The sequence below is a fragment of the Lissotriton vulgaris genome, chromosome 5, assembly GCF_964263255.1.
Source record: "Lissotriton vulgaris chromosome 5, aLisVul1.2, whole genome shotgun sequence".
Classification (NCBI taxonomy): Eukaryota; Metazoa; Chordata; class Amphibia; order Caudata; family Salamandridae; genus Lissotriton; species Lissotriton vulgaris.
Window position 1 is genome coordinate 1,226,233,804 of NC_141693.1, and position 27,725 is coordinate 1,226,261,528.

Sequence of the window (27,725 nt, forward strand, 5' to 3'; positions counted from 1 at the left end):
AAATGGACTAACTTTCAGGTTGTATAGAGATAGAGAAGAAAGCAGATCGTGGATTGGCAGCCGTACCCCATGTGGCAGTAGATGAAATATGACAGAACGGTAGGCAGGTTTGGCACAACATGAAAGCTTGGTAATACAGCAGCATTTATGGCATGCAGATCATGTACAAAGCAATATGTTTCTTTACCTGGCTTCTTGATGGGTGGAATGGGAGGGTTACAGATGCTAACAGTGGGTACCAGAAAACTTAGAATTCATCAACTGCAATAAGTGGGCGAATTCCTGCTTCCACTTGAGGACATAGTGAATATTATGGTATGGAGGGAAGCTTTTTCATTGGGTTCAGTCTGATATTAACGAAGTCTGTGTTGAAAATACAGATAACACCACTAGTATGCGAAGACCACCGAGGACAAATCTTGGACCAATGCATCAGCCATGGTCTGGAATCAAACCGTCATAGTATCCTGAACATTAGCAGGGCATTCGTTTTCACAACACACAGCAAAAACAGCATTTCATTTTTAGTCAGAAGATCCAAACGCACGTCCTTGCTAGTAATGTCTACAGTACAGTTTAGCTTACACAAAAGATCCCTCTCAAACATGTTTGCTGAGGAAGTGGGGCTAAAAACAGAAAGTAAGTTGGTTACACCCAAAGAAAGCAACACTGTATTGAAGACACGGCACAGAACACGTGTTATACATGCTTCCGGACTCCATCATATTGTCCGCGAAAGAAAGAGAGGGAAAGGAAGAGGTTAATGGAGCAGATTGATTGGGGCCAGCATCGTTAAGGAACCGAGTGGGATTTATGTTGCTGACACATCATACATATACTTGCCTCTGGTCTGCAGGGATTAAAGTGTAGCCTGCTCCCTTCTGGCATCTGTTTGGAAGAGGAGGAGGCGGAGGGGAATCAGGTTGTTTGGGCTGCCAAGGGAGCTTGGGGACGTATTCAGGCGGTCTTGTTTCCAGTGCTCTGATTCATGACAATTAAAACCTGCGATGTTACCAAGAAGGGCGCCCTTCCCATCCTTGGGTCCTCCCTGCCCACAGGGTCTCCTCTGCACCTCCCTCTGACTGCTTGTTGTAAGCAATGCATTTGTAGCTACATTAGTTTACATTGGGTGGATTCTCGATTATGCTTTTGAACTGCTACTCAGTGATTGCTTAGAAAAATCAGCTTTGGCAAGTTTTTATTTTGCAAACCAATAAACCTAGTTTTTAATTGCTCCTGCACTTTTGGTAGCATCCCTTGACCCGAAGCAGTCCCCACTGCCGCCTCCGCAATTTCAGCAGCCTTCACAATTCCAGAATGGCTATAAAAAATATCTATCAAGCAATATAAAAAATCAGCAAGGGGTTCCCCTGTGTTTTGATTACAGATGCCGGTTGCAGTCTGGCCTTTTCTAGCTTCAGTAATTAGTAGCAATCAACACAGCGTCTCTAGCAGCAAAATCCGCAGGGAATTGTGGTGGATAGTCGGTTCTTACCAGCAGCCGGTGTCTGACTTCTCCATGCAATGCATAACAACTTATAATAATTGATTAACATCATGTAAATTAGGATTAAAGGATTGAAAAACCGCTTGCAATTTTCCTCCACGTTTCTGAAGATTGTCTTGAATCTTGGGAAGTAGTCTGGGAATATTCAAGTGGTCCTACAGGTACCAAAGAACATCAGTGGTAACTCCGCCCAATTTACAGGTCCAAGGTAGAAAGGAATGAGGCTGAACATGGGAGTCACGGAGTCCTCATCGACACTAAGGGATCTGGTTAGTCTATTTGGACAAGCATGCATTTAGGGTCCTGCGCTCCACCGTTGCATCCTGCTATCCCATGTGATAGTCTGCCTCCGTGCTCTTATGCTCTGTCCGGATCCTTCAGAAAGGTGGGGCACTGATGGGGATTGTGCCATCCCCTGTGGTAACTGGGGCATTGTCAGCTTTGCGTCTTGCCCTCTCGCTTGCTATGGTATTTTTATTTATTTATTTTGAAAGTTTTATATAGCGCAAACAAGATCTTTGCAGATAACAGAGCGCTTTACATAGGCAAGGGTGGGAGGGTACCGGAGGGAGCATAAAATACAGATAGGAGGGAGTAAAAACAATCGGGTAGGGTCGGTAATACAGGTAAAAACAGCTGTGCAAATGGATCAGGCACGAGTACAGATCGACGCAGAGTCTTAAGAGATCAAGAGTAGCAGTTCAGGTGTATTTAGCCATGAGGATAGCTTTAACTTCTTTCTTAAAAAGAAAAGTGGAGGGGATGAGCCTGGTTTCAGGAGGGAGTGAGTTCCAGATCCTAGGTGCCATTCCTGAGAAGGAGCGTTTGTAAGTTCTTTCCTTACGGAATCTTCGAGGTTTCAGCAGAAGATTCTCTGTGCCTCTGGTGGATCTCGAGCCGCCCGAGTGTCAGTTTCTGAGTGAGGTAGCCATGTGAGTTCAGGTGGATAGCCCTGTGTGTCAAGCAGGCAATTTTCAGATGAATTCTGGCTTCAAAAGGCAGCCAGTTCAGGGATTTGAAGTCGGGGGAGATATGTGAATGTTTTTTTGATCCAGTGATGAGTCTCGCTGCCGCGTTTAGTGAGGCTCTCAGGGGTGCAGTTGTAGTTAGGGGGAGGCCGCAGAGGGCGATGCTGCCGTAGTCTATGTGGCGGATGATTAGCGCTTGTACTGCAGTTTGGAAGTCTTTGGCTGGGAGGAAGGGTTTACGTTTCCTCAAGGTATTTATTTGGAAGTTTGCTCCCTTAGTTGCCTTGCTGATATGCTGTTGCATGTTGAGATTGGCGTCAAGTGTTATGCCTAGAGATTTTGCTGAGTCCACGATGGTCGGTTGGACATTGAGTGCAGTTAGGTGTTTAAGCCAAGTTTGAGTGGTAGAGATTTTCGCGGGAGGTGAGATCAGAAGGAACTCAGTTTTCATAGCATTGAGTTTTAGGTGGTTATCGGCCAGCCAGGATTGGGTGCTTCTGATCGTTGAGTTCAGACGCATGATGTCTTTGGGGGATTGTAGTTTGAGATACAGTTGAGTGTCATCGGCGTACATGTGGAAGTGTACATTGGATGCTTGTAGCAAGGTGGTGCGAGGTTCCATAACTAAGTTGAACAAAGTAGGGGATAGGCAGGATCCTTGAGCGACACCTAACGATACAGGTACTGGGGAGGACATCAGGTTGTTGCTCTTGAATTTCTGAGACCTGTTGTGAAGAAATGAGGTGAACCACTGGAGAACAGTCCCGGAGAGACCCATTCTTGTTTTTAATAGTTCGAGCAGGTTCTCATGTTTCACAGTGTCGAATGCTGACGAGAGATCAAGAAGGATAAGGAGGCAGGAGTCCTTGTGATCTAAGATTTGGAGGGCGTCGCCAATTATGTGAGTGATAGCTGTTTCGGTTCTGTGCCCTGCTCGGAAGCCTGATTGATGAGGGTTGAGGAGATCAATCTGTTTTATGTGCTTTGTCAATTGTAGTTGAACGCATTTTTCCAACAGTTTGGCGAGAGTGGGAATGTTGGTGATAGGACGGTAGTTGTTTAGATCAGTGGGGTCTGCTGTTGGTTTCTTTAGTAAAGGTGTAACTTGTCCAACTTTGAGGGAGTCAGGTATGATTCCTTGCTGAAGTGAGCTATTGATAATTTTAGTCCAGAGTGGGAGGATCAGCGGGGTGAAGTCTTTTACCGCGTTGGCAGGAAGAGGGTCATTGAGGTGATTGGAAGGTTTCAGGGTGCTGAGTAGATTGTCAATTTCTTCTTCAGAGTACGTGTCAAAGGATGACCATGTCGCATTATTTTTTGGTTCATTGGGTGTTATGCAGTAGTGTTTGGAGTAGAGGTTTGCGTCAGTGAGGAGATCGCTCCTTATGTTGTCAGATTTTTGTTTAAAGAATGCAGAGAAGTCTTCACAGGAAGGTGCATTGCTCAAAGTGTCGACTGCTTGGGGTTGTTCCTTGGATTGGGATCGAATTAGCTCGAACAATTTTCTTGGACGGTTTTTTGCTTGGTCGAGCTGGAATCTGAAGAAATCCGACTTTGAGCGTTTTATTTTCCTGAAGTATGCGTTTCTCTTTTTCTTCAGAATTTTTAAGTGCAGTGCCGAGGGAACAGATCTCCAGGTGCGCTCTGCCATTCGCATGGCCCGTCTGTCTCCATTGAGACTCCCGTCGTACTAAGGGTTAGAGATCTTGGTAGTGTCTCTTTTCAGTTGCATCGGTGCAGCCTCCTTGATTATTGAGGTCATAGTGTTGAGATAGTGGTCCGTTAGGCACTGAACGTCAGTAACGTCGGAAGGGGGAAGTAGGAGATTGCAGCTGTTAGAGGGTACAGAGCTTGGCTTGAGATTCTTCAGGTCTCTTTTCCAAACTTTGGTTGGAGAATTGGACCGGGATACGTTTAACTATTTCATTGATGTAGAAAGTGACAGTATGGTGATCAGACCAGTCACAGGGTTGGATTGATTCAAGTTGAATAGTGCCTTCTTTGGAGATGATGAGGTCGAGGATAGAGCCTTTGTCATGGGTCGGGCTGTTGCAAATTCGGGTGAGGTCAGAGGCGCTAAGGTAGCTTTTGAGGCTATTGACCACTGCGTCACTACCATCATTCCAGTGAAGATTGTAGTCTCCAAGGTAAATTTGTGTGTTTTGCCGTCCTGAGTTGATTGAGATTGTGTCCATGAGTTGTTGGGAGAAGGTGAGGTTGTCCCCAGGTGGGTGGTAGATGATGTGTAGTGAACAAACAGGTTTGTTTTCACTGATGACATCAAGGCAGAAGTATTCACAGGTGGTAAGAGGGGGGCGGAGACTTTATTAATTGAGAGGTTGTTCTTGTAAATGCATGCGATTCCACCGCCTGTCTTCCTGGGTCTATCAAGTCTAATGATGCAGTAGTTGGGAGGGACTAGGATATCCATGATAGGAGTGGAAGATTCATTTAGCCATGTTTCAGTTAGGATGGCTAGGTCAAGGTTCAAAGAGATGATGAGATCAGCGACCTCCGAGGAGTGTCTTTGGGCCGATCTACAGTTGAGAAGTGTGCATTTGAGTCTGGGGGTGCAGAGGGTGAGTGGGTGATCTTGAGTGAGGGGTACTGTCTGGTGTGCTGCTGCTTGTGCGCCCCTAGTTGTGCTGCCCCTTTCTGTCTGTGGGCTAGCACTGCTGAATTTCTGCGATGCAAACGTCATCCTAGCAACCAATATCCTGCAGCCAAGTAGGTCTGTGTGGATACTGGGTTAAGATTGCTTCGTGTTAGCAGGCTTCAACCCTTCTTAGGCTCATCTTTCTGACATTCTGTGCCAGTGTGATTGCTCAGCAATAATTGGCAGTCTCTACCGTGAAAGGGTGTTTGGCTGCCCTATATGTCTTTATGTATGCTCCTGCTTAGAGGGCACCTTATATAGGCCCTTATCATGACATCCTGGGCAGACTGTCAGTACCTTTTTCTTCTCTGGCACTGCTATCACCGATAAACGTGTTATGGAGATCTCCTAGCGATTCTCACCACTGTCCTTAGCATAGCCGTGGACATGGGCTGCACGTTCAGAGTCAGAAAGTGCTCTGGACCCCCTTTCGTTTAGGTGAGCTTCATTCAAGGCTGCCTTTGCCTGCTAATATTGCCTTTTAAGTCTTAATCCAAACAAGAGCATGTGAATCTGTGAAAGATGCAGGAGGAAGCTTTACACATTACTACAATTCTGCAGCTTCGGTGTCTTTCATAGATTTAGATGCCACCTGCCCCTGTCATGAGGCTCTACTACTACCTTTCACTCGAAGTGCAATGGAAACCTGAGCTTTATTGAATAAGTGCGTTAAGTCACTGCTGATTTAATGTGTGCACAAACGATTATCAGCCTGATGTCATGGAATAATTCAAATGTGAATTTATGGAAGATGACTTTGGCGAAGGACTTTAGTCAGTGCTTTAAAGGGGCCGGTACTTGCCAGTACGGAGTACCTGCACTTCATTTTTCTCACCTTGAGTACCTGAACTTCTCCTCAGACAGGGAGAGTACCAGTACTGACAGGGGCCCTGCCTTGACACAGGTGGTGCTTCTCTTATTATTTCATACCTGGGCAGCACTTTTCACACGTCCCGCACTGATTCACTGTGCAACGCTTTCCTGAGCTCTCGCAAGAGCGCCCAAACAGCAGCTCTTGACACTGGGCTCAGCAATCTTGTCGTACTATTCTGCATGTCTTCCAGCAGGGGTGTGGCTGCACAGTGTTTGGTTCCCCCTTTGATCTTGCACATTGGGAGTTGGGAGGAGACTGTAAAATCTAATAGACGGGAGTGTGGAGCGGGTTCTTAAGGGCATCTTTTTAGCATGGCCACTGTTTCAAAAGACTGACAATCTTCGCTCATTAGCAATGTAAATTAGGCATTTTTACTTGAATGTAAATCCTTGGTCTCCGCCAATTTCATGTTTAACCTCAAAGAAAGAGTGGTTTGGAGCATTTAAATCCATTATTTTGTATGGGAAACCAGGCATAGCCCAAATGTAACAGAAGGCTCCATGGAATGTATGACTCTTTTAGACGGTGCTGGATTTTAACTGGCAATGCCTTTGCATTCTAGGACTTGTAATTTGCTTTTTCTGATTGTGAGTAAGGGTTTTTAAAAATAACATCATAAAAAGCTTTGGCAAAAATCAGAGTCTGGTTGAACATACATGTCACATAACATGGAACCACTTGGGAGCTACCAAGCCCCTGTCCATATCTTTTTTTGGGTGTGTAGACGCATTATCCATATAACCAAATACCAATGATCATAGTTTTGACTTTTTATAGTGAATAAGTAATCCTTTCAGGTAGGCCTGGGCAGTAGATTCCTTTCCGTTCCCGGAATTTGGGGAATGTGGGTAATTTTGCGTTCCGCTGAGAACGCGGAATAGCCAAAAATTCTGCCGCATTGAGGTATTTATTGCTTGTTCGCGCTTTCAAAATGCGTGTTCGTGAGATATATCCCCCCGAGCATGCAAACTGCGTTCGCAAACAGGAAAAAAGCATCTTGAATGGGCGGAATAAGCAATTCCACATGTTTGCTGAACTTTTACGTGCTTGCTGAGATTTTTTTACCGTTTCGTGGAGCTTTGCGTAGCGCAACTACGCAAATTCCGCCCACCCCTACTTTTAGGACACTTTTTCTGGCATAGGCTCTCGTCCTTCACCTGTAGGCTGTCAGTAAACCCTTCTCTCTCTTGACATCCGTTTAGATAATGGCTAAGATCCATCCTGGCAGAGAATACATCCTCCACACTAGAGGCCCTCCTTTCTTATGCCTGAAGTGGAAAGATTATGCAGGAGGTTGTAAATGCACTTGCTGGAAAGATCGGAGTTTATGCTAATCAAAGGTTTAAATCACCATAAAATTGCCTTGAGGGTCATTGTGCTTGTTAGAAAGCACATCCTGCTGTGCAAATGGTTATTAGTGTTATAACTATTGGACAGATACTTCTGACTTTCTTACGATGCATCCAGATTTGTTGCTTGGAAAGAAAACTTACCCTCATCCCGTGCTCTACCCTTAAGCACCACCCTTATGGCCACCCCACACTCCCTCCCCCCCCCCCCCCTCCCCCTAGTTCACCACTCCTTTTGCTGAGTAAATGCACGTATTATTGTTCATTTAAAGCACTGACTATCTTTACCAGTAAGTTTATTTTAATTGTTTATATTTTCCTGTAGCCTTTGTCCTGTTACCATGCTACAGAGCAAGGTGATTGTAAGATCTATGTCGTGGATAGTTTTTCTTACATCCAGTGTTTTTCTGTTTCAGATGGCAGACTCTGGTGGCCAGCCACAGTTGACCCAGGTACGTGGCACGCACTCCGTTTCCGTTTGGTGAATCAATGATTTCTAAATTCTCTCCTGCCACACTGCCCTACTTATGCACATCTACTCTCCTGCTAAGCAGTTTTTGAACCCCACGTTGCCCTTCTGCACAACTTGATTTGCCTTCTCATCTGCTCACACCTGATGTTTCTTTCGCGCCATCCTCTTGAGGCATATTGCAGTTTGCTCTCGTCTTGAAAGCTCATTCTCTCAGAATGTGTCCTGTGTGTATTTAAAAGGGTTGGCGAGTCTCCTCCGTCTTTAAGTGTCCCTGATCACTTCCTAGTAAATCATTTCTTTACTGTGTCTGAAAACAGTGTGAGGTTCATAATCCATCAACTGATTATTCTGTATTTTGGGGTGTCTTTGTAAAAGAAAAGCTGCTTGTCTGGCAACATTCCTCAAGCATGGAGGCCAGAGGAGAACCTTCTAGTGCAGCCCTTTGGTTTCTCTAGAGCTCCCCACAACTCACTCTGCTTCTCACACTTGTGACTGTGCACACCAGGAATGAACTCTCATTTCTGGTCACAGCATTGACTAAAGCCTCAAAGTTAGCAAGCACTGGTGCAGCAATCACACCCTTGTCCACTGAGCAAACACCTTTAACTGACATCTCGGGTAACTATTTTGACCGTGGTCACTATTTGCTTGGAAACTGACTGTAATTTAAGCTCTGTAGAATATTTGTAACGCACATTACAGTTCATCAACGGTGAATATGTTGCTGCTTCTTCTAAGTGACTTCTGGGAGGGTGCACCCCATTCTCCGATCTTCCACCTGCTGTACAGTGGTATGCGTGAATGTTCCCACTACATTACTGCTTCACCTGTCCTTTTACTTCTTTTCAGCCTGGAAAATTGACGGAGGCCTTCAAGTACTTTGTGCAGGGAATGGGATACAGTAAGTATCTGACAGCCGGGTCGGTGTGGGTGCTGTGGGCTAGATTTCTCTCCCAGGAAGAGAGCGGGTACAGAGCAGGCAGCAATAGTGTGAGCTTGCAGCACACACCGAGGTGATACAGCACTGGCAGGCTTTACATAATGTAGGCAGCAACAGTGCAAGCTTCCCTTAGGTACAGCACAGACAGCAGCGTTCTTAAAGGACATAAAGACCAGATATTAGTAGAGGCTCTCATTGCATGATCAGTTCAGATGCAGCACAGTATTCAGCAGATCAAGGTTCCTTTACACATCATTCGTACAGTACAAGCTGCAGCCAGTGCACGCTACCTTCATGCATTAAGTTAAGATAAATCAAGGTGCAGTACAACAAGCTTCTCTCACACATAACATGTACAGCACATGTAGCAGCAGTTCAAACTTACCTCTTACTCTGTACAGGTGACTCACAGGCAGCACAATTGTGAGCTTACCTCCTATCAGAGCAGGTACAGCACGGGGAACAATGGCGCAAGCTTGTCTCGCTCTTTCACAGACCAGGTATGACAAGCCCAGCAGCAGTTTGAACATCCTCAGGCAAACAGAATAGATACAGCATGGCCTGTGTAGCCAGCACTAGCCTTTTTGTTTGCTTAAAATGGTTATTCCGGGTTTTGTGATAGGGATTAATGCGAGTGCTGACTAACATGTGCTGGTGCAATGGTTCAGTGTTGGTGATATGCAGATATGTGATGGTTCTTGAAATTCACTCCTGCAGAGACTTTTGGTATGCTGGTGTTCACTCATGCAAATACTATGTTAGCATACTGGTGCTGGACTGTTCTTGCTGCTCATTCCTGCAGAGAGGCTCTTGTGGCATGGTGGTACTGAATGGTTCTTGAACCTCGCCTCTGCACGGGGTCACTTCTGGGATTCAACTACTGGAGTGGTCTTGGAGCCTACCCATGCATGGAGATTGGGTGTGTATATAGTCGTTGATTCTTGGAGCTCACTCTTGCTGAGACTCTCTGGAGCTCACTGCTGCTACACCTCCCTGTTGGCATGCTGGTTCTAATTACTCTCTCCTGCAATGACTTGGTAGGTGAACTGGCACTGATGTTTCGAGATGCGTACTCAGAGTCTTGCTTATGAGAAGTGTCTATACTCCCCTCGGGATAGTCTCTGTTACAACGCGGCCCTTTGGCGTAACTCTTGCAGAGATGACCTGCTTTAATATGGATCCCTGGTGGCTATGGAATCTTGCACCTCTGGATAGTCTGTTTTTTAGATCAGACCCTGTTATAAGGCAGCAAATAGATTGTTGGTATGAGTCTCTCTTCCAGAGCGTCTGTCGCCATGCTGCTGCTGGATAGTTCTTTTATTTCTTTCTTGGAATGCACGCACAAGTCCTTCCTTCTTCATGGAGTCTTGTTGGGTGATTTTTTGGTCGTGCTTCTCCAAAGCCTCTGTTAGAAAGAAGCTACCGAGAGGTTTAAGGGTTTCTCTTAGTAAAAAGGTTATTAAAATGCAGGCAGTGACCGGTTGTTAGATCATGAACTTCAGGGAATTTCCTGTTGAAATGCAAATCCTTCTCGTCCTTCGATCTTGCTGCTGTTTTGAGTTACTGTTGGAATACAGATCAAAGGGGGTTCTTGTGTGTTGATCCTCTGACATCTTGCAGCCACGGAAATTCTCATTTGGGATCCGCATAGCAGATGGTCTATGGGTCTTTGTCATGTAAAGGGCCGAGATTAAGAATCTGTTGAAATCCAGTAAACTATATGGTTCTTGGATCACACTCCACACTAGAGTCTGTTGGAATGCAAGCATTGGATGGGGTTTAGTCTTCTTTTTGAAGAAAGTGTGTTTTAGCTCAGAAGGGTTTTGTTTATGGCTCTTGCTCCACTTAGTTTGTTGCATTCGAACCCTGCATATGTCAATAGTATTGCTCCTTTTAAAAGTTTCTGCTGGGATCCAGTTAGTAGATAGTATATGGGTTTCGCTCATGTAGTGTATTTATGTGCAATAAAAGTACTTGTTGAATTCTGGGCCTGACTCTGACTGGAGTCTGATAAAATGCAGGTAGTAAGTGGGTATTGAGTCATACTACTAGAGAGTCTCTGTTGGCAGGGGGGCGCCAAATGCATGATTAAGTTCACTACTGGACAGTGTCTCTAAAATGTTTTTCCTAGACTGTTTTTGGGTGTTGATTCTTAAAAGTTTGTTATAATGCAGTCACTTAATGATACATAGCGGTTGCTTCTAAAGAAATGTTGTTGGCAAGTTTAAACCCTGTAAAGGTATCATTAAAATACTTGCATTATGGAGGCGCCAGTCCTTCAGTGAAATAGGAAAATATATTTCCCAAACAAAATACATCCTGTGTGCAAGGATACTACAATTCTAGTCCTTTGACAGAACAGTAGTTTTGTTTTGCACCTAAGATTATTTGTTATGCAGGTTCTGGGTGCTGGATTTTGCTTTTTGGGGGAAGTCTTAATCCTTTTGCGCACTTTTTTTTTTTTTTTTTTTTTTTTTTTTTTTTAAATGTCGCTCATGGCAAGCTACCTTGGAATGCAGAAACTGTCAGATCCTTCAAGGCTCTTTGCAGTCTCTCAGTGGTGCTAATGCGTCTGCCCTCTGTGGAGTCTGTGTTTAAGTAAAACATTTGATTGTCAAATCCATGACCTGTTTTTCTCTTCTTTCTCTGTCGTCTTCTTTGGATCCAGTCCCCCACGTTCTGGACAAGAGGCGTAGTATGGGGTCAGGTAGCTTTTAATGACACCTCTGCTTTCCCAGCACACCTTGCTCCCAGCAGCTCCTCTTCCCTCAAACCCACCCTTGAGAACCTGAACTTTTCCAGCACCAGCCTTGTGCAGTGCCTGACAGATTCACAGAACACGGGCCTTGCATGGTCTGACTACCCTTACCCCCGTCTGCTGGCGAAGTATGGTCATCTTGTCGCTTATCAGGTATAAGGTGGGATAAAGAAATGATGGTGCTTATAGAGATAGACGATCAAAGGGTAACAGGAGAGTGGGAGGCAGAGTAAATTATATGGAAATAAGCAAGTGGGAGATGAAAAAAAGTAGAAATGAGATGCCAAAATTGAGGTTTCCTCTGACGATATATACCAATAAAGCATGAGACTGCTTGAAGGAGACAGGGAGAGATATATGAGAATGGGGAAAAAGAGACAGATGTGAGCATAGGAACAAAGTTAAGGGAGAATGGCTGGGGCAGTGTAAAAAGATTTAACAGTAGGGTGAGACTAGAGCAGATGATTTAGACCCAAATTGTATATTATATTAGCAAATGTAAACCCTATAGATGGTGCAGATCCCCACGTGTGAGGATGAATGTAAACATAAGCCCCTGTAATGGGATGAGTTTACAGTAGGGGAAACATTGAAGAAAGTGGGTGTGAAAGGTATCGGCAAACAGAAGTTTTGCTTAAAAGGGCACTCTTGGCAGTGTAGATGTTTGACATAGGCCCCTGTTGCTGAGTGGATTGTCTTCAGTTAGCCAGCAGATACTGTAGTCTTTGTGCTCACAGTGGCAGAGATGTATGATCTCAGTATAGTGCACACACGCCACTCACTTTATCACTTGTATGAACCTGCTCTTCACCTGTCACCTGTCACTGCATGGCCGGCTCATAGAATCCTTCACCTCTTGCTGTTCACCTTGAAGTACCAATGTATATCTGTGTGCACATCTTGGTATCTGTTGCTATTGGTGCAACGGGATTTGTCCCACTATTGCTATTGGTGCAACAGGATTGATCCCACTGTTGCTGTTGGTGCTATGGGATTTGCCCCTCTGTTAGAGCTGCATTGGAACAGTGTGGATTCCATCTGCTGCTTTATTTCAGTTTTGAGGGAGGAAAGTCACTGTTCGAGGCATATGAGCTGTAGATTACACACTGCATAGATCGCTACCTAGTGTTGGGACCTGATGTTTGCAGTTTGTTTTTGTCCTGAAAAGTTCTTTGGAAGTCACAAGATCGGTGGCTCCTCCTTCGGACCACATTGCGCATGGGCATCAGCTCCATCCTCAGATTGTTTTTTTTTTACCGCCATCGGGCTCGGATGTGTTTTGTGCGCTCCGGTTTGGAAAACTGATTTTTCCATCAGCGCGCACTCCCCAGTTCGACGGTATAGTTTTGATTGCGGTCCCCATCAACGCGACTCCTCACGACTTCGAAGTCTTCGATTCCGGTCGTCGACGAAGGCCTTCAAGCCTAACTGGACCTTACTCTCTGGCTCATGGAAAGGACGCCATTTAAGAAGTGTCCTCAATGTGGGTCGAAGTTTCCCCACACCGATCTACACGAGTTGTACAACCTTTGCCTCTCCCCGAAGCACGAGGCCAAAGACTGTTCCGCTTGTGCCTCCTTCCGCTCCAAGATGATGATTCGGGACCGACTAGCTCGAAGAACCATGGATCGCTCGTCTTCTTCGATCCCGGATGACATTTTCCCAGAGGGCGTCGACGTGCCAGAGCAACAGCAAGAACATGGCGTCAGCAGCCACTCCGAGGCTGGCGACTCAGATGTCAAGGACATCACTCCGGCACAGAGGGTCGTAAGTACACATGTCGCCCCGACCCTTCCTCGACATACTCGAAAAAGGCTTCGGTCACACCCTCAGCTTCGGGCCCAAGTGCAAAACGACTTACGTGCTACTCTAGATCTCAAGGACGCATACTTCCACATTCCCATTCACAAAGCTCACAGGAACTATCTCAGATTTGTAATAGACGGGCAGCACTATCATTTCAAAGTACTCCCATTCGGAGTCACAACAGCACCAAGAGTATTCACCAAGTGCCTAGCAGTAGTGGCAGCACATTTACGAAGACAGCCCATCCACATCTTCCCATACCTGAATGACTGGCTCATGAAAGCCAGCTCCTACAACCAGTGTGTAGAACACGCTCATGCCACTATCCAACTTCTTCACAACTTGGGGTTCACAATAAACCACACCAAATCCCATCTGCAACCATCCAAAGTACAATACCTTGGTGCCACAATAAACACCTCGACAGCACTAGCTTATCCCACTCCGGTAGGGATAGCCAGCATGCAAGGTCTTCTCACAAAGTTTCAGCCACAACACTCCCTACCAGCACGAGTGTTCATGCAGCTCATAGGGATGATGGCCTCTTGCATTTTCATAGTGCCCCATGCAAGATTTGAATGCGTCCTCTTCAAGAGTGCTTAGCACGCCAATGGAACCAGGTTCAAGGTCAATTAACATACCTAGTGTTGGTGGACGGTCGGACTCCTCACTCTCTGCAGTGGTGAAACACCAGAAACCTTTCCAAAGGGTGACCGTTCCTGGAGCCAGTTCCTCAGATAGCCTTGACAGCGGACGCATCGCTTTCCGGCTGGGGAGCCCACCTACTGCAACACACCATGCAAGGCAGGTGGACACTACAACAAAAGTTACTACCTATCAATCATTTGGAGTTACTAGCCATATTCCTAGTATTGAAAGCTTTCCAAAAGCAAGTATCAAACAAAGCTCGGTTAGTCCGCATGGACAACTTGACAGCCATGTACTACATACAGAAACAGGGCGGAAGCATGTTCCAGGAGTACAAAATACCATAGCAGATCTGCCAAGTCGTCAGACACGACAGATCGACGTGTGGGAACTTCATCCGCAAGTTCAACCATTCTTTCAGATGTGTGGACAACCTCAGATAGACCTCTTTGCCACCCACGAAAACACCAAATGCCCAAGCTTCGCTGTCAGATATCCACACCCACTGTCCAAAGGCAATGCGATATGGATGAACTGGTCAGGCAAATTTGCGTACGCTTTTCTGCCTCTACCACTCATGCCACTAGTAGTACGCAAACTACAGCAGCATTCTCTATCCCTCATCCTAGTTGCTCCAACGTGGGCCAGACAGCCGTGGTACACCACACTGCTAAAACGGTCTGTAGTGCCGCACCAAAAGCTATACATATCTCCACACCCTCTAACCCAGAACTGTGGAGAGATCAGACACCCGAACCCAGCTCAGCTCAACCTTGCGATCTGGCTCCTGAAATCCTAGAATTCGGATATCTTAACCTTCCTCCTGACTGTATAAACGTCAAAAGAGGCTAGACGTCCAACCACTAGAGCATGCTATGCAGCAAGTGGAAATGCATTGTAATATATTGTCACAACAACAATATTAATCCTCTAAACGTGTCTATTCAACACATCATAGCATACTTATTACATGTTCAAAAATGTAACTTGGCCTACACGTCTATTAGACTGCATCTTGCTGCCATAGCAGCATATCTACAGAACAGACAGCATCTATCTCTGTTCAGAGTGCCTGCTATTAAAGCTTTCATGGAAGGCCTCAAGTGAATAATTCCTCCCAGGGTACCACCTTCACCAATGTGGAATTTAAACATTGTTCTCACACGGCTAATGGGACCTCCCTTCGAACCTTTGCATAAATGTGAACTACAAGTTTTAACATGGAAGGTTGCGTTCCTAGTAGCTATTACTTCACCATGGAGAGTTAGTGAACTACAAGTATTAACCATTCCAAGAACCTTTCTTGCAAATGCATCACAATAAGGTTGCTCTCCATACCAATCCAAAATTCCTTCCCAAAGTCATCCCTCCCTTCCACCTCAATCAATCTGTGGAACTCCCTGTGTTCTTCTCGCAGCCACAAACCGTAGCAGAAAGAGCTCTTCATACCCTAGATGTCAAAAGAGCATTGTTATACTACATTGAGAGAACACAACCCTTTTGTAAGACCAAACAACTTTTTGTGTCTTTCTCGCCACCACACAAGGGCAACCCTATATCAAAATCTGGGTTAGCTAGGTGGATTGTTAAATGCATACAAATTTGCTATCACAAAGCTAAAAGTATGTTATCTGTTCCTCGTAAAGCCCACTCTACAAGGAAAATGGGGGCTTCAATGGCATCTTTAGGGAACATTCCCTTAGATGACATCTGCAAAGCAGCTACATGGTCTACACCGCACACATTCACAAAACACTATTGTAAAGATGTGCAAACTAATCAACAAGCTAATGTGGGCCAGGCTGTTCTCAAAACACTATTTCAAACTACTGCAATGGATAGGGTTTGTCGCCGCTAAGAGTGGGTACTGCTATACAATCTATGCACAGTGTGTAATCTGCAGCTCATATGCCTTGAACGAAAAATGCTACTTACCAGTATGCATCTGTTCTTGGCATGTAGAGCTGCAGAGTTGCACACGCCCACCCGCCTCCTCGGCTACCCTTATCTGTTCCAGTATTATCTTAATTAGATGCAGCTTACATGGACATCCTTCCTTTTCTTGCAAAGCTCCATCATTTCCCCAATGGCGAAAAACAATCGGAGGATGGAACCGATGCCCATGCACAGTGTGGTCCATAGGAGGAGTCACTTATCTTGTGACTTCCAAAGAACTTTTCAGGACAAAAACAAACTGCAAACATCCGGGCCCAACACTAGGTGGCGATCTATGCACAGTGTGTAACTCTGCAGCTCTACATGCCAAGAACAGATGCATACTGGTCAGTAGCATTTTCCTTTCATGTCTTCAAGAGCAAGTGACACAGTCCTTGTCAGTGACACAGTGTGTTACACATGGACAGTGAAGTTTTCTTGTGTCCAGTGGTGTTTGGAAAACATGAACACTTCCCTGCTGCATGGGGGCAGAGTTCAACATCTTTCCTCCACTCTCAGGGGTCAGACCTGCGGTTCTAAGAAGAGAGAGCTTGTAACACTTGTCTGGGAGTAGGAAGGCCCTTTTGTTGTGGTAAGGGTGATTGTGAGACATCAGCAGAGCTTGCCTTTGAGAACACATCCCTATCTCTTGTCCTGAGAGGGTTCAGACTCTCATCACATACCCCTCTCTCTTAGAGGGGGCATTGTTCTGAAAGGCTGTAGACCGCGCCATGCACCCTAACTATAACAAGGGGGGCGCCTGAGTCCCATAACCTGCCACATCAAACCTCCCTGAACCTGGAGGCATTTCCTTGGGAGTGTAACAATATTCACAGTTCAGGTTTAGACTCGCATTTCTCCAAACATGATACAGGTTCCAGAAATCTTAATAAAAAGGGAGGCCATTTTTTCAGTTAGTTTTTCCACCTGTACAATGGCATCCTTAAAGAGTAAATCTATCTACCATTATGTCCACTAATTTGCTTAACCACATGTTCGAGGCATGTGGGCTGCTGAATTCATATCTGTGCATAGATCGCCGCCTGGTGTTGGGTCCGGATGATTGCACCTTGTTGTCCTGGAAGAGTCTTCGAAGTATCATGAGATAGGTGGCTCCTCCCTTGGACTACAGTGCGCATGGGCATCCTCTCCATCTTCAGATTGTTTTTTCCCGCCATTGGGTTCGGATGTTTTTCCTACACTCGAAGTTCGGAATTGAAACAAAACTTTTTTTAAAGCCAAAAGGCCTTCGGAATCGACGGTATTGTTTCCGCTCGATGCCCATTTCCTCCGATAAACTTCCTTCTTCTCTCCGGTCGTTGACGCGACCCGTTGGGCCTTTCGACGCCACGTGGGCCTATCGTTGATGGAATGGAGTCCATTTAAATTCTGTCCACAATTCCATTCCAAGTACCCGCATACTGACACACCCAGTATGCAACAAGTGCTTGTCACCGGACCATAAAGAGGAAGATTGCCTGGCTTGTGCCCAATTCCGTTCCAAAAAGACGATCCGGAATCGACGGGCCGCTAGGCAAGAGATGCAGAGACCAGCACCAGACCCGGAAAACATTTTCGACGACGACCAGGAGCTCGTCGACTTACAAGACTTGGATCTAGAGATCGTGGCCGTCGAGGATGATTTAGAAGACGAACAGATCCCGCAGGGTGAACCGTGAGGACCCTGCCCCTAAAACCCCACTCTACCGAGATCAAAGGCTCCTGTCGAGGCATCGCCAACAGGCCTTAGCCAAGATCAAGACACTGATTCTAGCTCCGCATTCAAGCTCGGCTACGAATACCAAGAAAAAGCCTTTTGACACTCCAGGCCCAAGTCACGTTCTCAAAAAACCAAAAGTTGTCGATCCGAAGGCTGTCGGACCGAAGGTCATCGTACCGAAAGTTGCAGACACAAAGGCCGCCAAGACTCGACATGCCACGGAAGCCTTTACAGCCAAAGGTCGTCGACCCGAAAAGGGGCATCGACTCCAACGGCGGCCCGAAAAAGCCGGTCGAACCAAAACCGAAAGTCGACGAACCGAAAGCAGTCCAACCAAAGAAGGTTGCGCCAAAGCCAATCGACCCGAGCACAACTGCTCCCAAGAACACAGTCGAACCGAAGAAACCAATCGATTCGACAAAGGAGAAACGACAAAAGGTCGAAACTCCTAAAAAAAAAACGGTCGATCCGAAACAAAGCCTCGACCCGAAAAAGGCTGAAAAAACACCTAAGCCTACAAAACCTGTCGATCCAAAAACAAATGTCGAACCAAAAAAGACAAAACCCGAGGATTCGACTCCAAAACCAAGGACAGTGGAAGAAGAACTCTTTCACCCTGCTCCTATAGAAGAGGAACAAGCAAAACTGTACATACACCCTGAGACTGGCAAAGTAACAGTTTACAGAAAAAAGAAGAGACCAGTGGACACTGAACCTTCTTCACCAATTCCTCTAAAGAAAAAGAAAGACTCTGCCACTTCTCCACTTAGACCTTTCCAACCTGTCTCTCCTACTATGCCTACCACGCCTTATGCCCCTTACTCTTCAACACAGTCAGAGTATAATGTAGATTATGAAGAAGAGGATCCTGAGCAGGATTATAACTATCCACAGGACCAAGAGACACAGGATAACACATGGGACAATCAACAAGACCCATATGATACACATCCCATCCCTGACACCTCCTCCTATCCAGCTAAACCATCACCCACAGATGATACAGTAGCATTTAACCTACTAGTGGACAGGGCCGCACAATACCGCAATGTTGATATGCATACTGACCCAATAGAGGAGGATTTCCTTTTTGACACATTTGCCTCTTCTGAGAGAACAGTTAAAACACTCCCTATGTTAAAGGGTGTACTAAAACACGCCAATGACATCTTTATGGATACAGCTAGAGCACCAGTTATCAACCCTAGGGTTGAGAAAAAATATAGGCCTGCCTCTACAGACCCCACATACATTAGAGGTCAACTACCACTTGATTCACTAGTTGTAGCTAATGCACGTAAAAGGGCTAACTCCCAAACAACTGGAGAAGCACCACCTCCTGATAAGGAATTCAAAATCCTTGAAGCCTCAGGAAAAAGAGTGGCTGCACAGGCAGCCAATTCATGGAGAATAGCTAACACGCAGACTCTACTAGCTCGCTACGATAGGGCACACTACGATAGACTAGAGAGCATAATGCAACATCTACCTGAGCCATTCAAAGAACAAGCTGATGCTCTTATTCAGGAGAGGAAGCTCATCACAAATACTTCCATTAAATGTGCATTAGACGCAGCAGATACCGCAGCAAGATCCGCTAACACTAGTGTCGTGCTAAGACGACATGCATTGCTACGCATCTCAGGCTTTAAAAGCGAGGTGCAATCTACTATTCTAAACCAGCCGGTCAATCCAGACTTCCTCTTTGGACCAGCAGTAGTTAATATTCTGGACAAAATGAAAAAAGACACTGAGACTGCAAAGTCAATGGGTGCGTTGCAGTCCCAACAGCATAAAAGCTCCTTTCGGCGCTCATCATACAGAGGAGCTGCACGAGGCAACACCGCACAAGGCGCCTCGGCATATAAAGCCAATACCCAGTCCAGCTTCAATAAAAGTCCCAATCGAGGTGGATACTGAGGAAATAGCAATAAGGGGAGAGGGTGTGGAGGCAATAACAGAACCTCCACTGCCACAAAACAGTGACTTCAATACACTACCTCCAGACCACATAACACCGGTCGGAGGAAGACTACAACAGTTCCTACCAGTCTGGAACAACATTACCACAGACAGGTGGGTAAGACCAAATTATCCAGTATGGCTACTGTCTAGAACTGACTTCTACTCCACCCAACATACCACCCAAACACCGGCCAATGTCCACGGAACACATCGCTCTCTTACAACAATAGGTGAAAAGTATGCTGGAAAAGAGGGCCATAGAGCCAGTCCCTCTCCAGCACCAAGGAACAGGAGTATACTCACTATACTTCCTCATTCCCAAGAAGGACGGGTCCCTCAGACCAATACTGGACCTCAGACCCCTAAACCAGTATGTACTTTCGGAGCACTTCCACATGATCACTCTACAGCAAGTCCTACTGTTGCTAAGGCAAGGAGACTTCCTAGCAACCTTAGACCTCAAGGATGCATACTTCTACATACATCCTTCTCACAGAAAGTATCTCAGGTTCACAATCCAAGACCAGCACTATCCATTCAAAGTTCTCCCCTTTATGGGTGACCACAGCTCCAAGAGTGTTCACAAAATGTCTAGCGACAGTAGCTGCACATCTAAGGAGACAACACATTCAGGTTTATCCATACTTGGACGATTGGCTGATACAAGCAAAATCGTACAAACAGTGCAAAAGCCATATGTCTCAAACACTTTTGCTGCTACACAGCTTAGGTTTTTCAATAAACTACCCAAAATCCAATCCCACATACAGCAATATCTGGGAGCTACTATGAACACCTCGCTAGCAAAGGCATATCCAAACGCAGCGAGAATAACCAGTATGCAAATGCTCATTCGCAAATTCCAACCACAACACTCCCTGTCAGCTCGAGTGTTCATGCAGCTCATAGGCATGAAGGCCTCCTGCATTTTCATTGTCCCTCATGCCCGACTTCACATGCATCCACTGCAGGAATGCCTAGCAAACCAGTGGAACCAAGCTCAGAACTATTAAAGGGCCTAGTGCTGGTAAACAGTTGTGCATACAACTCTCTGCAGTGGTGGAACCCACAAAACCTTTCCAAAGGACGACTGTTCCAAGAGCAGGTTCCACAGATAGTGTTAACAGCGGCGCATCACTGTTAGGTTGGGGAGCCCACGTACTCAAATACACAGTGCAGGGACTTTGGACAACCCAGCAGAAAAAATTGCATATCAACCATTTGGAGTTGCTAGCAATATTTCTAGCTCTAAAAGCATTCCAGAAACACCTGTACAACAAGACTGTGTTGATCCGGACGGACAACATGACAGCCATGTACTACATACAGAAACCGGGAGGAACGCACTCTCTACAACTGTCTCACTTAGCGTAAAGCATATGGAAGTGGGCAATTCCACAAAACAGCTTTCTCCTGGCAGAACACCTCCCAGGGAAGGACAATCAAATAGCGGATCTACTCAGCAGACACAGCCAGCAGCTACACAAATGGGAGATTCACACTCAAGTCCTCCAACCATTCTTTCAAAAATGGGGGCACCCAGAAATAGACCTGTTTGCCACAAAAGAAAACTCAAAGTGCCAGTACTTTGCCGCCAGGTTCCCACATCCGTTGTCACAGGGCAATGCGATATGGATGAACTGGTCAGGCAGATTTGTGTACGCTTTTCCCCCAGCTCCACTAATTCCACTAGTGCCACGCAAACTCTGGCAACAGTCTGTCACAATGATCCTAGTTGCTCTAGCATGGGCAAGGCAACCATGGTACACAACGTTCCTAGAACTTTCAGTAGTGCCTCATCAAAGACTAAAACTCAGACCCAATCTTCTGATTCAGAGCCATGGAGAAATCAAACACCCAGATCCCAATCAGTTGAACCTAGCGATCTGGCTCCTGAAGTCTTGGAGTTCGGATACCTTAACATGCCTCCAGACTGCATGAATATTATTAAGGAGGCAAGAAGGCCAACAACTAGGGCATGTTATGTGGCTAAATGGAAAAGATTTGTTATTTACTGTAACAATAACCAAATCAATCCATTAGATGCTTCTATACAAAACATCATATGCCACCTGTTGCACCTTCAAAGGTGCAACCTAGCTTATTCTTCTATAAGACTACACTTAGCTACTGTAGCAGCATACCTCCAAAACAGACAACACCTTTCACTGTTTAGAGTACCAGCAATAAAAGCGTTCATGGAGGGCCTCAAAAGAGTAATTCCTCCAAAACACCCACCTTCACCAGTCTGGGATCTAAACGTTGTACTCACCAGACTTATGGGGCCTCCCTTTGAACCCCTACATTCATGTGAACTACAATTTCTCACATGGAAGGTGGCTTTCCTTATTGCTATTACCTCACTTAGAAGAGTTAGCGAGCTACAAGCACTAACTATTCAAGAACCCTTTATGCAAATACACGCAAACAGGGTAGTACTTAGAACAAACCCTATGTTTATGACAAAAGTCATATCCAATTTCCACATCAACCAATCCATAGAACTACCAGTGTTCTTCTAAAATCCAGTCAGTAGCTGAAAGAGCCCTACACACCATAGATGTCAAAAGAGCTCTGCTATATTATGTTGGCAGGACAAAGGCATTCAGAAAAACAAAACAGTTGTTTGTTGCTTTCGCACCACAACACAAAGGAAATCCCATATCAAAGTCAGGAATAGCCAGATTGATAGTTAAATGCATTCAAATATGCTATCAAAAAGCTAAACTCACTTTAACAGTCCCCCCAAGAGCACACTCCACGCGCAAAATGGGGGCATCCATGGCTTTCCTAGGAAATATTCCCCTTGAGGATATCTGTAGAGCAGCCACATGGTCTACCATACACACTTTCACAAAACTTTATTGTGTAGATGCACATTCCAAACAGCAAGCTGCTGTAGGACAGGCTGTTCTGAAAACTTTTTTTCAAACTGCTGCAGCTGGCACAGGTAGTCACCGGTAGAGGAGATACTGTTATACAGTCTATGCACAGATATGAATTCAGCAGCCCACATGCCTCGAGCTGAATATGCTACTTACCAGTATGCATCTGTTCTTGGCATGTAGGGCTGCTGACATTCATATCGCCCACCATCCTCCCCGGTGCCTGTTACAGCTGTAGCATTTCTCACTTTTGCATGGACATTTCTTACTGTACTATACTCCATCTCTGCCACAATGGCGAAAAACAATCTGAAGATGGAGAGGATGCCTATGCACACTGTAGTCCAAGGGAGGAGCCACCTATCTCGTGATACTTCAAAGACTCTTCCAGAACAACAAGGTGCAATCATCCAGACCCAACACTAGGCGACGATCTATGCACAGATATGAATGTCAGCAGCCCTACATGCCAAAAACAGATGCATACTGGTAAGTAGCATATTCCTTTCCCTGCCTTGGAGCATTATTCACTATTTGAGTGCTGGTGTAGCCATTCAGTTGTGAACAGCATTGCCCAAAATGGAACAATTGCTGCTCTTGATGTTGACCGAGCTTCTGAATGCATCTGAACCCAGAATTGTGTTGCGGCCTGATGGCACGGTGCCTGGTTGTCTTCTAGTTTAGGAGTCCTAGATTAAGATTTGCATGACTTCATTGTGGCTAGTTGATCTTTGGTTCTGAGTTCATAGGTTAAAGATTACATCCCTTCTGTCTAATGGTGGATATCTGGTACAGATATTGTTTAAAAGATGTATGGCTTAAGAAGGCTCGAGTCGAGATCAGAGGTTAAATTGCCATATTTCCATGCTTGAAACTGTTGCTATGGTCCAGTTCTGTGCTCTGGTGTTAAAGGTTATGTCACTTTTGCTATTGTGACTGGACGCTGATTCATAGGTCCTAATGTGAAAGTGAGATTCTGCTGAAACTGTGACTGAATACCTGTTTTTTTTTCTTTGTAGTGGCCTCCTCCTGCATGACTCGTCTGTCTCGCTCCCGCACCGCCTCTCTGTCCAGTGCCTCGGGGGAGGGGAACCGCTCTCGCTCCCGCACCATGTCGCAGAGCAGCGAGTCCGGCCAGGTTCCCCCTGCCACCATGGAAGTGTCCTGCTGAGCGAAGCAAAGCTGGCTGATGCCTCCGCCAACCTATGACCTGCCCCCAACTACCGACGTGAGGCCAACTGCGTGTCGAGGGAGGAGGGGCATCCTACCCTTTTTCGCTTATCCCAGGATGCACTTGCTCGCAAGGATCGCCTCCTAGCAGAAATACAAAAAAATGCAAAAAAATTTAGATTTTTTTAAAACACTTTAAAAAAAGTTGAGATTTTCATTGTTTTTTTAATGAGTGAGGCCTGTTGGGTGGCACTGGGTGGATTTGGCAGGGCAGCAGGTGGGTGTGGGGTCTTTAGTCATTGCCAGTTAAGGAACTTAAAGGTTGAGGTCTCAGAGGGGCTTGGCGTGATATGAATGGCCGGATTTATGCTGGGCATCAGTGGGCACTGATGTTGAGTAAAGCTTGTCCAGAGCAGGATGTCTGTCCCCATTTTTAGAATCATCTGTGAAATTTAAGATTAACCTCTTCTATATGGACATTACTCGGCTGCTCTTTATGAGACTGGGGTGAGGATGTTTGAAGCCGTTAAGTTGGTGTTGTTTTTCACAACAGGCTATTAAGTACATATTAAGGCTTTTAGCACCCACTTATAGGGTGATTGCCATGTCTGTACTCTAGCCTTGCTTTGATTGTCTTTGTTCCTCCATCGGAGGTGTTGTACACCATGTCTGATGAAGAAAAGCGAGCAGGCAGTCTTTTACTAGAAACTAGGGGAGAGGATTGGGGAGTTTAGAGGGACATTTACTCTGTTCTTCTTTATGAAGAGACAGTGGTCAGGCTAACATGAAACATTGTCTTTAGCTCCACCATTTAGCCGTATTGGAGTTGTGCATCTCAATCCTCCTTATTGAAGATTGTCCTTTCTTGGACCCACAAGAGTTTCCTACCATCACCTGCGGGACTCTGGGTCTGGTGCAAGTCATCTCCAAGGGGCATAGTCTGCTGTGTCTGTGCCTGGAACCTGATCTTTCTTCTTCTTTGGCACACCATTCAGGCACAGAGTTCACTGGTCGCACTGCACCATTTTGGGAGTAGATGACCTTCCACGGTCAAGATTGATTCAGATGTTGCCAACCATGTTCACGTGGTCGTAAATCCACACTGACTTGGACTAGATCCCTTCCCAATATAATCCTTTATAGGCCTTTACCAGATGTACAATTCCCTGTTCTTTTTCCATCTTTTATGACTCGCTTCAGTTTTATTCTTTCCCCATCGTAACCAGCTTGTTTTCTTCTCCTTTCTTGTTTCATCCATAATGGTACTTCTTTCCCTCTTTTGTGTTTAAAGTCCTAAACATTGAGTTATCTTGCTCAAAGAGCATCGTTAGTGGGATAGCAGTAGGTCAGCGTGTATTTGAGCCATTTTCTGAAAGTTGAGCAGCTTCACTTATTTAGGATCGGTCTTTAGCCCAGCTTCTACCACTTTTGAGGTGCGACTGCACCTTGTTCATTGCCATTTAATTGGTCATTGGGCATGTAGAAGCATTTCACCTCTGGCACACTGCTGACTAGACCTAGGCCAGATCTGTCTTATGAGTAGGAGAGTACAGCCTGGCAACTTTATCCCCGTTTATCCCTGCTGGTTCATGTCTGCTTTTTTTTATTGTCTTCCGGGCTGTTTTCAGCCATTTGTAAAGTGATTTTCACATTTAACTAGGAAAAAAGGTATGGGAGGAAGGCATAAACCGGCACAAATGAAACATTAGCACCTGGCGATGCAAGGTGACACCACAAAGGCAGGAATTCTGTAAAAATGTAAGAGTAAAAGTAAGGACCCTTTAATATTGCGTTGAGAGGAAAGTTTTGTTCATTGGCTTGCTGGCCAGAGGAATCTGAAAGAGAGGGAACAGTAACTTGCCCATCGTGGTCCTGGGTGAAACATAAGTCACTGACATTGTCCACAGTGACTGAGGAAGACCCGGCCCCTACCAGGTTTAGGAGTCCTCGGCCACAAGCCTTAGGCCTTAAAATCTGAGGCTGACGTTGTTTGCGTCTGCAAGGAAGTATTGCAAGCTTACAGGAGGCAAAGTGGGCTACCTGCCCGGACTGCTGCACATATGACTTGGGAAGAGGTGGCATCACGGAGGGGCATTTGATATGGTGTTTTTTTTTTACCCTTTGGTGCGCTTATAACCACAGATTAATTGTAGCTAGCAGAGTGAACGTGCGCTTCAGCTTACTGAATCCAAGGTAGCGCCCTGAGGCTAACCGAAACCGATGTTTAATGGGTAACCCCTAGACAAATGTTCTGCTGTAGCTCCGGGTGGGGGTAGAATTTAGGGACGCATAAAAAGGCTGTCCCACCTCCCGGGGAGGTAGGAATTTCAGCTTGTACTGTGATTAATTTTTCCCCTCTTCTCTTATGAATTTTAATGTTGCATTTCTAACTTCTGGTTGTAGCTGGCACTGCCACTTTCGATCAGTCGGAGAGTTGTGGTGCCAGATCCAGGAAAATTAATAATACAAAATAAACAAATGTTCTGTGAGATGGAATGGAGTATTTTGTTGTTTTTAATACATTTTTGTCTTGAACACTTGCGAATGTTGAAGTCCTTTTGTCATAATAACATAGAAGAGGAGGCTCATTCGTGTGTTACATCTACACAAGGCTCAAGTGTGCACAATAATTGTGTGTGTGTGTGTGTGTGTGTGTGTGTGTGTGTGTGTGTGTTAGGAAGACAACTCAATGAGGACCTATAGCCATCTTAAGCAGCAGGTGGCTCTTTTAAGTCTAGTGGTGTGGAGGTTTGTGGCCCTGCAAACTGGCTAAACAAAAGTAATTCTAGGTATCGCACAATCGATGCATGTGGTGTTGGTTGCACTCTAGGTGAGGGTGGGGCCTACTACTTCTCCAGCTTATTCCAGCTGTTGTAGTGCTTAGCACCTTGGGTTAATCCGCTCAGTATCTTTGCTATTCTGGGGTCGTTTCACAACACACTCCATTATTATTCGTCTTCATTTATCTCAGTATGTTATTAATATGTGCTCTTAACATTTAGACAGTGAAAAATAGAGGTAATTACATTTGGAGAATTGCTTCTGCTACGTTTTTTAATTTTTTTCTTTTGGTGCTTATTCCTTAAAAGAGCACACAGCAAATTTCCCAAAACGTGCTTTGCCCTATCATGGTACGCAGGCCTGGGGCTTTTTCAAGACATAGACTCACAAATAAGGTCCCTTATGCATGGGAACAGCGTTACTGCGGAGATAGGTCTCTGGATTAGAAGCGATGATAACATTTGACAGAAATCCTATATTCTACAAAGCCACATATAGGGATTTTCTTCACAGGACAGAAAGGGCCAGTGGTAGTGTCGCTGACGAAGATGGAAGAAACTGCGGCTCAACCGACCCCAGACCACAGAGAGGACTAACATTGCAGACACTACCCCAACAGTTTCTGTCCCCTGAGGCGAAGTATTCTACAACCGTTGAGGCCTTTATGAGATTATTTGCCCCGAGTTGCATTTCTATGGTTTTTGTTGCCTTTCGTTGTTGGAGCTGGGCATCTTGTTTCTGGCAGTTCCTGTGCTGATTTCCAGGCGTTAGTTTCTTCTCTTGTGGAAGCAATGTACGCCCAAGTTCCCTTGTCTCGCCAGAGCTCCCTGATGGCGGCTAATGAGCAATTATTAGAAATCTATTTATAGAAAGGAATTCAACAGAAAACAAAATGGCTACATTTTAACTCCAGAAGGAATGGAAGAGTGGATCTATAGCATATGCAAGTTATAAAGTAATACTTGGGGAACTCCCACAAGTCTTTTTTTGAATGTATATATATATATATATCTTTTTCCTCCTTTGAGCATGGTAGCAAATTGTTGCCGTTCAAACGCGCTTTAGTGCACTTAAATGTGTATTTTTCACCAATCTAAGTGGCAGCCGCCATCTTAAGAAGCATTGGTATAGCCAATAGGTACGCCTTTGGGACCTTATAAGAGATTGCAATGCAAGTGCTAAGCAGCCCATTGAAAAGCATCCATCATTGCTGAAGCTGGAGTCCCGTGGGTGCTTGGTTGAGGGGGCAGCTTTGTTAAAGTGAAAGTGGTATGGCATGCTGGGTGGGGGG

General features: G+C 45.4%; 2 protein-coding genes across 3 annotated transcripts in view; both read left to right on the forward strand.

Moving 5' to 3' along the window:
* Positions 1–26,149, forward strand: part of NDRG2 (NDRG family member 2) — a 96,341-nt gene extending 70,192 nt beyond the window's left edge. The window contains exons 13-16 of one of the 2 annotated variants that reach the window (XM_086923052.1): positions 7,771–7,806; positions 8,676–8,727; positions 11,435–11,468; positions 23,503–26,149. In XM_086923052.1, coding sequence (XP_086779178.1) covers positions 7,771–7,806; positions 8,676–8,727; positions 11,435–11,468; positions 23,503–23,692 — 312 coding nt within the window. In that variant the 3' untranslated portion in view covers positions 23,693–26,149. The remainder of the gene's footprint in view (positions 1–7,770; positions 7,807–8,675; positions 8,728–11,434; positions 11,469–23,502) is intronic. The other variant, XM_086923053.1, reaches the window with a different exon arrangement.
* LOC147712356 (uncharacterized) lies at positions 15,949–21,393 on the forward strand. The gene is made up of 2 exons (XM_086923051.1): positions 15,949–16,215; positions 17,801–21,393. The coding sequence occupies exon 2, from the start codon at positions 17,847–17,849 to the stop codon at positions 19,551–19,553; it is 1,707 nt and encodes a 568-aa protein (XP_086779177.1). The 5' UTR covers positions 15,949–16,215; positions 17,801–17,846; the 3' UTR covers positions 19,554–21,393.
* Positions 26,150–27,725: the final 1,576 nt, after the last annotated feature.